This window comes from Phyllostomus hastatus, unplaced genomic scaffold (genome assembly GCF_019186645.2).
Source record: "Phyllostomus hastatus isolate PE091 unplaced genomic scaffold, TTU_PhHast_1.1 phas_scaffold_501, whole genome shotgun sequence".
Taxonomy (NCBI): Eukaryota; Metazoa; Chordata; class Mammalia; order Chiroptera; family Phyllostomidae; genus Phyllostomus; species Phyllostomus hastatus.
Window position 1 is genome coordinate 51,438,785 of NW_025334033.1, and position 12,113 is coordinate 51,450,897.

Sequence of the window (12,113 nt, forward strand, 5' to 3'; positions counted from 1 at the left end):
CACACGCAAAGCAAGCCCTGCACAGGACTTGCTCTAACCACACACACCAATCATTAGTCCCCACACAGAGATCAGCTGAGTTTTCTCAAAGGCCCAGACAGAGCTGCAGAAAGTAACACCCCTGGTCAGTGCTCTCCTCCATGTAAACGTCCAAGCCTCAGTCCCAGGGGGAAGCTACATAAGACAGTTTCACAGTACCCAGCGTGGATCTTCACGCTGCAGTAAAGGTGCTTTAGCTGGTCCCTCTGATGCTGAGACTCATGCTCTTCCACAGAACGATCAAATTACTACTCATTTTGCGTTGCAGATTCTTTCAGGACCTTACTTTCTTTTCATGTGCTAACTTCAATGTTTTCAGGACCGTGCCGGTTAAAACGGTCAGGATGTGATCTGCCTTTCTCTGCATAAGACCAGTGCTCTTCTCCAGACAGATTGCACTGCCCCGGGGGGTGGGGGGCAGGGGGAGATAAGGAGAATACAACCTCGCTGTACTCTCACTGCAGAGCAGGCTCATCTGGCTTTGCTTATCGGCTCCCATCTGTCTCAGGTCTTGTTGTTGCTTTCACTCTGAGCATCTGCACTCCAAGAAGGCATGAACTTTTTCTTTCACTTCCTTTCTTCTTTGGGTGATGACCTGACATCACTCTGAGAAGAAGGCTGACAGTCGCTGAATATAAACAGTCACTGCTTTCTGGCTTAGGTACAACCGTAGGGGGTTGGCTGAGCCCCCAGGGAGTGTGGAAGTAGGAGATGCCAACCACGGAGTGAGGGTCTCAGGTACCACATGTGCTTGAGGACTCCAGCCTTTATATGCTGGAGGGCACCACCATGGAACACACACTTCCTCTGGAGCCCCCTTAACATCTACCACTCTGGGAGGACGGAAGGTGGGAGTAGGTGGCAATGGAAGTTGTCCTGAGGAAGAAGGCTATTTGGGGTGGGCGGAGGGCCGGCTCTGCTCGGTCCATGAGAGGAAAGGAGAGGCTTGAAGGAGTGGGAGGAAAAGCCCAGGGGTCAAAGACCCACCAGGAAAGAGAAACCGGTCGGCTCAGGCTGCAGTCCCAGAGGAGGGTAGGCCTCTTTCGGTGAATCACCTCCAGGCTTAAGGGCACCTACGGTTGCCAGGTGGGCTAGCGGGTGGGGACAGAGGCACCCATGTGCCTTAATCTTCTGCCCATCCTAGTCCATGGGAGCATAAAACCGGCTTGCGAGATCATTTCCTCACTGACTCAGTCGTGAAGAGTCCAAGAACGAAAATGTGCTGAAATCCTCTCTATCTGCAAAAAAGAGCTAAGAACTGAGGAAGATGGTTCAGCACAGGCTACGTTACGCTTCAAGGAGCTTTCGACCTGTCCCGCCGCCGCCTGCTCATTTCTCTCTCTCTGTTTCCGAGCCGCGGCTTCTCTCTCGGGGTGGCCGCCGGGCGGCTGTGCGCGGGGGATGCTCTTACATAACCGCTCGCCGCGTCCTGCTCTCTCGCGCGCTCCTGAGCCGCGGGGTGGGAGAGCCGGGGATCGCGATGGGGCCCCGGCTGCTGCTGCGGGGCCCGGACCGCCCCTGCGGAGAGAGGAGTGCGAGAAGCCGCAGGAGGAGGGCGCGAAAGGCGGAGGGGGAGGTGAAGGTCAGTGGGTGTGAAGCGCCAGATCCACACCCCCCTCCTCCCCTGTCCCCTCCTTCCCTTCCTCTCCGTCCCCCTCTGACGTCTGGAGCTGCTGGCAGCTCGGGCTGGTTCCGCATTCCCGACCCCTCCCCGCCGCCCAGGGGCCGCTATATAGCCGGGGCTGATGCAACTCGTCCCGCCGCCCGCCACAGCCTGCGGGAGGGACGCTCGGCGGCCGCGACGGGGGGCGCTGGCGGCGGCGGACGCTGCAGCAGCGGCGGGGCTGGCGCCGCGGCGGCTCCCGGGCCGGGACGGGCCTGGGCACCGGGCGGAGCTCGGCGGCCGGGCAGCAGCGGCGCTGAGTGGGCACGGCGCCTGCAGCCGGGCCCCGGCCCCCGGGGCGCCGCCTCCGCCTGCGGCTTTTGCACGGTGGGTGCGCGCGCGCGTGGGGGGCGCCCGGGCCGGGCGGGGTGGGGCGCGCGGGCCGCGGGCACCTGGGACGACCGCCCCCGCGCGGGCAGAGCGCGCTGAGCCCCGGAACCCGCCGTCCTGCGGGGAGGTTCACGCAGTCCCGGGACCCCGAGCTGCCCCGGCGGGGGGCGCTGCAGCCCGGGCTGTTCCCGCGAAGCGCCTGGAAGTCGGTGGCTTCTCTTTGGTTCCCGCCCTGGGGCAGGAGGCTCCGTCCATAACCCGGGCAGCCAGGGCACTCCCTCCGTCTTCCTCCCGCGCTCTCCTCCCCCGTGCTTTTGCAGAGGTGCTCTCCTAGAGCGGCGGGGAAGGCGGGTGAGTGGGAAGAAAACTGCCCGGGGAAGACAGGCCTTGGGGGTGCAGATGGAGGGTGAAAGGCCAGGGAGGTGCAGAGTTCTGGTGCTGGAGAGATGACAGCGACCTGCTGGCAAGTCCTGCCGCCCCCACCCCTCGCAGGGAGGAAGCGAGGCTCCCTGAGGACCTGGGAGAGGGCTTCTCTCCGGGCCATTGCCCTGGGGTCCTGGGCTGGGAGGGTACCTAGGGGTGGCCCGGGTCCCCTTTGCGTTCCCCGGCTCCCAAGTCAGGTTACATAAGGAGGCATGCCGGCTCTTCTAGGTAACCAGCCCCTCCTCTCCTGACCTGCCTAGTTTAGGACGCTGTCTTATGCCCCTCCCCTCAAAGGAGGCCGAGGGATTGGGCCTTATGGACTGGACCCCAGACCCTGGGAGGGGCCCGGAGATAGGGAGGCCTTGGCTCTTCTGCAGGGATGGACGGGCCTTGCGCGCGCGGCTGAAAACGGAGAGGCTGGTGGAAGGGAAATTAACTGACCCTTTGGGTCAGCTCCACTTAAAAAGGTTGCCTGACCCTGGCTCAGTGTGCGGCCCTCCCTACTGGCTTCCAGGACATCAAGCTGCGTCCTGACCACATGTACTCAGGGCAGATGAGCCTAGTCTGTCTCTCAAAAAAGGGCTTGCAGACTGTGGGCATGTATAGCCAGGTTTAAATCTTGGTGGCTCTCCCCGGGGTCTTAGTTTGCGGGGCACCAGAAATTGAAGCTTTAAACCACGATTGTGTGCCTGCTTGTCCTTTACGGCCTTAGCTGTGAAGTGTGTTCACATATCAGCTCCCCTCATCCCCACCTGCACCCACACTCCCAACCTTCCTTCCCTGAAGGTTTTTTAAAACACCTCCCATTTGCTTTCATCTTTCCAGCAAATCCGGCTTCAGCTTTGATGGCTGCCTGGTCTTCCTTTGCAGATATCTAGGGGAGAGTTTAACCGGGTATCAGGTGTGAGAGCATGGCTCTGATTAACCTGAGGACCAGGAAAGAAAAGCAAGGTCTATTCTCTTGCCTCTGGCTGGCTAAGGTTTTACCTGGGTTAAAACAGGGAGGACGGATTTCTCAAAGGCTCTTCTGTTTCCCTTCTACCTTGGCTTTGGTTCAGAGCTGCAGGCAGCTCCAGAATCTTCCTGAAGAGCTGGGTGCTGTGAGATTTGAAAGGCTCCTGGAAGATGGGGGTGTGGAGGCCTCGTTTGCAGCCACCTGCAAGGAGATGTGCTGATAAGTGGCAACGGTGTCCCCCAGGGAAGGATTTGGACCAGGGTCTCCTCGCTCACTCACTGCCTAGCTTTTGCAGCCACCCGCGTCTGTCTCCCCCACCTGTTTGCAGGCTGTGTGGGCAGCCTTGCCAACCCTTGGCAGGATGAGAAGGGCTCCGCTCTCCAGGCCTTCTTTGTCGTGGGGCTGCTGGTGTTGCAATGGGCTGTCTCTCACCAGTGTTTCTGTTTTCCAGCCCCGCTCTGGAGGAGAGGGGCCAGGGCAGCCTCTAGGCTGGCCTGCTCTGTATTCATTCAGCTCCAGCTCAACTTGAGCAATCTGAGCCAGGGCTGAGGGCAAGCAACATTCTTTTCTGCTTTTCTGCTGCAGGATGCAGTTTGCTTTTTTCCATGCGAATGAATTATATTTTGAAACTGAAATGGGAGGAAGAGAAAAATAGAGTGAGTGTGTATGAATATGTGTGTGTGCATACCTATATAGGCAGGGGGAGAGCAGCAGGCACATTATTTTTCCATTTTCCTTTAATTAAGGCTCTGTGGAGGTGTGTTTGAAAACAGAGGGTCTCCTATGCCTTTGAGGAGGGTGAGAACACTGTTTTGGCTGCGTCCCGGGCCATATGCAGCGTATGGTGGCCAATGAAACTGTGCCTGGCTCGTTCTGTTGCTTGTCTTGGCAGTCGGTTCCGTGGCTTGTGTTACCCGCTCTGGAACTTACGGGCTGCCAAGCTCCGTGTGCCTGTGTGTATGTGTGTGTGTTCACTCTTGTGCGTGTGTGTGGTTTGGCCTCTCGAAGCTCAGCAGAGACAAATGCCTCAGCGACCCAGGGTTGGAATTTTAGCCTGTGTTTCTTTACACTCATTGCTGGCTGTGGGAGGCCCGGCCAGAGCCCACCATTCTGGGGATTTTTTTTTTCTGGTCTTTTTTTTTTTTGTCCCGCTGCAGCCCATGGGACTCCAGTTGTGGAGCTTCGTTTCCAAAGCTTTAGCTGGCCAATGGCATTTTTTCAAAAGGGCCAAAGGATTGATCACACACTCTGTGTGTGTGTGTCTGTGGAGTGTTTCCTGCCATGAACTCCTGACACCAAGGACCAGAGACAGAGTGAAGAGGGAAGAAAGCATAGAGGCTTGTCGGTGGCAGTGCCTTGCCAGCTTCATCTTGCTGCTGGGGGTGAGGATTCCTGGCAGAAGCAGCTTACTGTGTATTTACTGAGCACCTACATCAGGCGGGGGAGACAGTGCTCGCAGCCTGGGCCTTGTCGAAAGCATTTCTCTGGTCTCCTGGGAAGAACCTTTCCTGGGGAGAGGTTCCGGTTTCTTCTGCACAGGGATCGTGGATACCCGTGTGCCATGGTGGTGGCTTCTCCTGACCACTGCTGCCCCCCTTTTTCATCTTAGCAAGATCTGAGGAGTGGCCCCCTCCAAGCAGGGCAAGGAGAGAGTAGGCTGAAGGACACAGAAGGTGCTGGCCCTCTGCTTCCGGAGGCAGGGGTGGAAACCCAGCCAGCTGGTGGTGCCCGCGATCTAGGCAGCTGTGTTCTGGAATGCAGGGCGGAGGAGGCCTTAGGGGAAACTGGGGCAAAGGGCAAGTGCTAGGCCTCATTTCTGCACCTTGGTGCGCAGCCCTGACCTGGCCCCTTTGTTTCTGTTCTGCAGTAACTGCCTGGATGCAGGATGCCCCTTGGGGTTAAGAGCTGGAAAGTAGGAGAGCAGAGAATCCTGGGGGGAATCCTCTTTGTGGCTGTAGGAGAAGGAGACCAGTGGTGGGTGGGAATGGCACAGAAGTGACCTTGAGGGCCCTTGCAGCAGTGGTGTCCTCCAGGGAGGGGGGGTCCTTGTGGTCGCACTGACTTCATACTCCCTGGGGGCAGGTGCTGTTCCAGGTACTTTCCAAGTTGTCACTAATTTAATGCTCTCTGCAGATTTACAGGGCAGATAATATTATTATTCCCACTTTACACCTGAGGAAAGTGAGGCACAGAGAGGTTAGGGAACTTGCCCAAGGTCACACAGCTAGTAAGGAGGAGAGCTAGTTCTCCCATTCAGATGATGTGGCTCCAAAGCTCCCACCCATAACCTGCCTCGCTCTCCTGCCTGTGGGGCGGGACAGCCGCCCGAGAGGGGTTTCTGCTGCTTGTCCTTGTTCTCAATCTGGGCGCTTCTCCGCCCTGTTGCTCCTTGCCTTCTTTCGACTCTTCTGGTCTTTTTGCAGCTGGTTGACCTACGTAATTTCAGATTTCAGGAGAGAGATCATTCCAGATATTTCCTTATCTCCAAGAACAAGTTTGCTGTTTAATTCTCCTTGATTCTTGATAGTTAGCACTGTGTTCTGTGATCACTGGCCTGGCACCTTTCTGCACTGCGCCCTGCCCCCGCCCCCCCCCCCCCCCCCATTTTCCTCCTGGGAATCTTCCCAGGCTCCAGCTCTCAAGACCTCCCACCTGCTCTGGGTGATTCCCAGGTGCTGGCTGCCAACTCCACCAGTGCCCCTGGGGCCTAACCCCCTTGCTCCTTGACCTGTCCTCACTCACCTCCACTGTTGGGAACCTTGCAGCTTTAGGCGGCCGGCACTCACTTGCACACCCCTTCCTGGCTCCGGATGCCAGCCTGGGCCAGCTGTCTGCCCGGAGGGGAGCTAACCTTCTCAAAGAGGCGCAGGAATTTTAGAGCCTCCCTTAAACTTCTGTTTCTATGGACAGAAAGTTCGTGGTGCAAATCCTCACTTTCTCTCAACCTGTCCTTTTTTTTTAATCTATCTTCGCCATTCTAGATGGAGATGCCAATGACTGAGCACTTTCTAATAAAAATCGCCCTCTGCAAGTCTGGTCCATCAAAGCAAGACTGTTATTTACTTGTGGACACTCCCTTAAACAATTATGATATCTCACAGATTTACATACAGTAAACCAGAGACAAAAATAAGAGGGAAAAACTTAAGTTACTTTCACCTTTTAAAAAAATTTCATCTAAAATGGTGTTTTATGTTAATACCTCCCAATGGGGTCCATTTTCTGGACTTGAAATGTTTTCTGGCTTTTCTTCTGCTTGTATAAGACGGCGCCCCAGCTGCTCGCCTGCGGGGTCCTGAGTAAGTCAGAACAGAGAGATACTGGTACTGGGTCATCAGGCTCTTTCCCCACGGCTCCATCCGCTCCCTGTTTCTCTGGAGCTGGCTGTCAGGGGCCTGCATCGGATTATTCATAATCTTGGGCTCAGCAACGGTTTAGGGTCCATGGTGACCTCCTGAACCCTCTCTGTCTTATTCATGCCTTGCTCGTCAGTCCCCTCTGGCTCTGTGCATCCCCAGTTTTTCTTCATTGGCTAGTTTCCAGGTTGTTCCTGGTCAGTATCCCAAATTGCCAAAGCCTTTTTGGATTCTAGGCCTGTCTTTGAGGCACAAGCTTCATTCGCCAGTTTTGGTCTTGTGCCAGTGTATAGCGTTTGCCCTTTATTTATGCATCCTGGTTACTAATGGAGACACGGAGGGTGTTTATCTTCCTTTCAGACCTCCTGGGCCCTGAAGGGAAAAAAACAAAAAAAAACAAAAAAAACCCTCTGGGTTCTTCCCCTAAAGCTTTTAGTGCCTAGTTCTTCTTTTCCTCCTAAATTGTTTCCGTATGGAACAACCAGTTTGGGAGATGATTTCAGCTCTTGTCATCTTTCCTGTCTTCCTTGAAGTGGGTGAATTCCTCTTGGCTGTTATTGGTTCCCGGCCACTACCCCCCCCCACCCCGACCCCTCCTTTTTTTATAGATCTCTAAATCACATCGGATTGTCTTATTTTTCATATCGCCAAAGTTGCCTTTCAGCCCTGGGTTGTCAGCCAGCTCTTTCCAGTTAATGAGGATCCAGTTCTGAAAGGCAGCCGCTCCGCCTCCTCCCTCTCTCCCCATCCCACCCCCAGAGCCGCTTCGGATGACTTCTCACTCCTGAACGTCAGCTGTTGTGGTTGTCTCCTAGGAATGGCATGTGTTAAGGACTTTGTGGTTTGTATGGAGCAGTTAGGGGCGCCCTTGTGGGGGAAGGAGAGAGAGGGGGATTTTTTGCTTCTGCAGAGGAAAGCCTGGAGCCCGATCCCCTGAGTGAGGTCGTTGTTGGGTTGGGTTCACAGGGAATCCGGAATGGCAGGAATGTACGGGGCTGCTGCTCCCACGGGCTGGTTACCCCTCTTGGAGGGGTGGGTTCCACAGTAGCAGATATTTTGGGATCATTTGTTAGTGTCTCATTTATACCATCTGTATGAAAATAAACAGAAGCTGCAAGCAGAGCCTATCGTTCCCGGAACAGAGTGGGGTCTGGCTTCCATCTCTCAGAGATGGCTGAGGCAGGGGAACACGCAGAAGTATGTTTCCTGGGGTCTGCCGTGGGAAGGGACAGCCTGGAGGTGGGTAACGGGCATCTGAACTGCCAGAGGGGGATCCTTACCCCACTCACTGAATTTTGCTCTGTCATGAATTTGTTATTATTTGTTTGTTCATTCACTTATTTATAATTCAGTAAGTATTTATTGATGACTGTTTTTATTGCCAGAAATTGTGCTGGGCACGGGGGTCACATGGGGCCACAACCAGCTACCCCCTGGAACCACCCCTCCACGTGCTAAGGGGCACGTGGCACATTTTGCCACACGGGAATGGGCCCTTCCGGTTCAGGGAGGTTCTGGGGCTCCTGGCCAAGGAGGGGATGCTGGCCTGCATTTTCGCTTTGCTCCATGCCTGGGGTTTGTGTTGGGTTGAAGCACCGGGCACGGAGCATTTTCCAGCCTCCCGTCTCCTGTTCGTTTTGACTTGATCAGTGAAGCATCCTTTTCGGGGTCACTGACTTCTGGTATGACCCGTTCAGGTCTAGATGGGGGATTTTGTAGGGTTTTCTCCTCTTGTGAGAAGGAAATGTGAGTTCCCTTTGTCAGTTTGGCTCAGGTAGCCTCAAGTTACCCTCCTCTGCCTGCTGTGTGTCCATAGGGCCGGACCCCGGCATCTTTTCGCCACACAGGAATGGGTCCTTATGCTGGCCCGTTTCTTGTTTTCCCCGGGGAGACGCGCAGCTCATCGCCGTGCCCTGGAGCAGCCTCCTGGTGTGGCTCGGGTTTGGGGCGGGTCACAGCACACTGACCCACCACACCTGAGATGTCTCAGGGGCCATTTCTATGTCTGGGCTCCCACCCGAGCTGCCATGGGGTTATTCGGGGAGCTTCCTAAACCTGGATCTTAATGGGAGGTGAGGTAAAAGGTCCTCTGTGGAAGACAACCATCCTCCACTGTGGGCTGGTATCTGAAAGTCTCTTGTCAGAAGGCCGTTCCTTCCGCATTAACATCTCTCAGAACCCAGGAGGGGAAACAAACTAGGGCAGGATGGGAAAGCTCTGGTTCTAAAATCCAAGGACCAGGAGTTAAGCTCTGGCTCTTTCTGGCTCTGCTGTGTGACCTTGGACAAGTCATTCAACCTCTGTGAGCTTCAGTTTCCTCACGTGCAGAATGAGGATGTGGTGTAGATAAGCACAGGGCCTCCTGTTGCTCTGAGACTGTCACATAATTGAGTGAGTCTCAGATCCTTTTCTGAGATGGCCTGGGGGCTCTGGGTGCTAAGGAGGGGGTAGAATGTGCCTCCTCGCTCACCATATTTTAGGTGGTCAACCAGCAGATGGCTGGCTGGCTGGCTGGGTGGGTGGATGGATAGGAGCCCTCGAAGGGACCAGATAAGTCTGCTTTATTGGAAGACCAGCTTTCTGCACTGTCATCTGTGCCTTGAAGAGACCATTTTTTACCCCTGAGCTCCTCCCAGTCAAGAGAGGGAGGAAATAAGAATTCTCCTGGAGTTGACCTAATTTATGTCTTTCATGCCTGAATCTTTCTTCCCTGGCAAACCTTCTGGGCCTAGGCCATCCGAATCTGTGTTTGCTTGGAGAAAGAGGAGACCCCGGAGGACTGGTCTCGTACTGGTCTTCCCTGGGAAAGCACATGCTAGTTAATTCCATCTCCTTTGCCTCCGTCTCTTCAATCATAGATACCAGAGGCACACGCCCAGCACACACACTCCCCTTTAACTCCGATTTGCTTCATTTCATATTCAGGGTGCCTTAACAAGTATGCAGAACGGGATGTGTGATTCGAGGGGCGGCACCATGCCAGACCAAAAATAGCTCCCTCTTAAACAGGTGCAAAGGTGCTTGAGATTCCATCGTTATAATCCATTCTCTTGGGAGGCAGTACATCGCAGTTTAAATCCCAGCTCTTCCAGTTTTAACTGTGTACAGCCTTTGAGCGAGTTATCTTTCTAAGCCTCAGCTTCTTCTTCTGTGTCATGGGCACTGACCCAGTCTTATGGGGCTAATGGGAGGATTATGCAATGGCAAGCACATAGCAAATGCTGAATTGATGAGCCAATGGTTGGATTAAGCCTTACCTGCGGTGCAAGGATAACCTTGATGTGAATTAATGGTTGAAGTTTCCCTCTATAACAAAATGGACTTAAGGGCAGAAGGAACCCCTGGGTTGGGAAGGGGTTCAGGGGGACATTAGTGAAAGAAGGAAGGAGGTCCTGGCAAGACGTGGGGCCTAAGCCCTGGTGGCACCTCCTGTGGCTGACAGCGCGTGTCCTGCTCTCCTCCCGCCTCCTCCAGGCTGCACTGCCGCTCCTCCTGCTATGATGCCTGGGCAGATCCCAGACCCTTCCGTGACTGCGGGCTCTCTGCCCGGGCTCGGGCCCCTGACCGGACTCCCCAGCTCGGCCCTGACTGCGGAGGAGCTGAAATACGCCAACATCCGCAGCATCGGGCCCATGATCGCCCCCTTGCACTTCCTGGAGGTGAAACTGGGCAAGAGGCCTCAACCCGTGAAGAGTGAGGTGAGTGAGCCTTGTTTTCCCAGGCAGAACCCCAGGGAAGGCTGCCTGGGTTAGAGCCCCAGGTCTAGCCCTACTCCCGCCCGCCTGCGGGGTGACCTAAGTGTTGCTGTTCAGCGTGGGCTCTGAGGACCAAGAGCATCCACATCTCCCTGTGGCTCATTAACAATGCAGAATCCCAGGCTCCACCCTAGACCTTCTGAAACAGAATCTGCATCTCAGTAAGTTCCCCTGGGGAATTCAGGGACGCGTTCAAGTTTGAGAAGTCCTGGGCCAGGGCAGGATGCTGAACGTGTCTCTGGTTCTTTGAGGGGCAAGGGAAGAGTGATTAATAACAATAAGGAATAACAACACAGGGACAGTCTCTCTGGCGCGTTGGGAGAATGGGGAGAGATGATGGAACTGTGCACACGCTTTGAAAAACATACAAGAGAATACCAATATTGGGTTATCTTTAAAAATAATCGTTAGTCCTGTCCTCGTTCTCCCAGCCTTGGCCCCTGGCTACAACCGGACGTGGGAACTGGGAGGAAGGATGGTGTGGCCTTCTTCCCAAGGAGCTGCCGGAGCTGGGCACGGCCTCAGCCACATGTGATGGTCTGCTGTAGATGCTCGCAGGGGACCCACACGTGGAGCACTCCCGCCGCGGGTCCCTGGCAGCTGCAGCTCTCTCGAGCCTCACTCGCTGCAGAGCAGCTTTTCCCTGGGGACTAGTGAGAAGCAGAAGTGCCCAGAGCAGCGGGGGTGCACATTAGTGCCGGGAATGCCCCCTGCCACTTCCCCAAGGCTGGCGATTCATCCAAAGGCCTGAGGTCCCCAGCAGGGCCATTTCTTCAGAGGCCTGACAGGATAGCTGCCCACCTGGAAGGGAGAAGGAGCCAGTGGTGGGAGGTGGAGAGGTGGCTGGGGGCAGAGATGGGGGATGGGACATGGGAAGCAGCTGAGTATCAGGCCCAGAGGAGAAGGAGCACCCACAGGCAAAGGTGCTGCTGGAAGGGGGCTCATGCTTTAGGGTGGAGCTCGGAGGCTAGACATTCTGAAGAGAGGGGCTCCTGGGTGGGGAGCAGGGTGTCTGGGTCCCGACAGCAGAGAGTTGGGCGTAGGACGCAGCTACTGCTCTGCGCCCCTCTCCCCCGAGTACCACAAACACTGCAAAGAAGGGACGCTGGGGGCTTGGCCAGGGGTGGCAAACTGGCCACTTGCATCCTGGATCTGGCTCTCAGATGTGTTTTGTTTGGCCTGCACGGTGTTTTAAAAGAAACTTGACCCAACACTTCACTTAAAAAGCTGGATTTTAATCTCCGATTAAAAAGTCGGAAGGCCTGGTTACACCATGCCCTGTCCTGGCATGGTGTCAGCTACAAGGAGGCAAAGACGCCCTCCACTGTTCTCCTCTTTCCAGTTTGCCACAGGTCCCCATGCCTCTCTATTACTTGATATTTTTTTCACACTTTTGGTTTTGCTTCTGTTACCACCAGCTGCCTTCATTTACCTTAACTGCTTGGCCCCTGCTGTAGACGTGCGTACTTCAGTCACCCGGGTTTGATGCATCATAGATGCCCACTAAAGACTGTTGATTTCAAGATGAAGGTTGATGGTAATTACGTTCTTGTGAATTGACTTTGTAGATCAGTGTGCTGTCAATAGCTCTT

The 12,113-nt window shown here is 55.1% G+C and overlaps 1 protein-coding gene across 2 annotated transcripts in view; it reads left to right on the top strand.

Moving 5' to 3' along the window:
- Window positions 1–855: 855 nt before the first annotated feature.
- The window catches only part of JDP2 (Jun dimerization protein 2), a 38,784-nt gene continuing 27,526 nt past the window's right edge, over window positions 856–12,113 (top strand). The window contains exons 1-2 of one of the 2 annotated variants that reach the window (XM_045823751.1): window positions 856–1,621; window positions 10,241–10,464. In XM_045823751.1, coding sequence (XP_045679707.1) covers window positions 1,441–1,621; window positions 10,241–10,464 — 405 coding nt within the window. In that variant the 5' untranslated portion in view covers window positions 856–1,440. Of the gene's footprint in view, window positions 1,622–1,750; window positions 2,030–10,240; window positions 10,465–12,113 lie in introns of those variants that run through there. The other variant, XM_045823752.1, reaches the window with a different exon arrangement.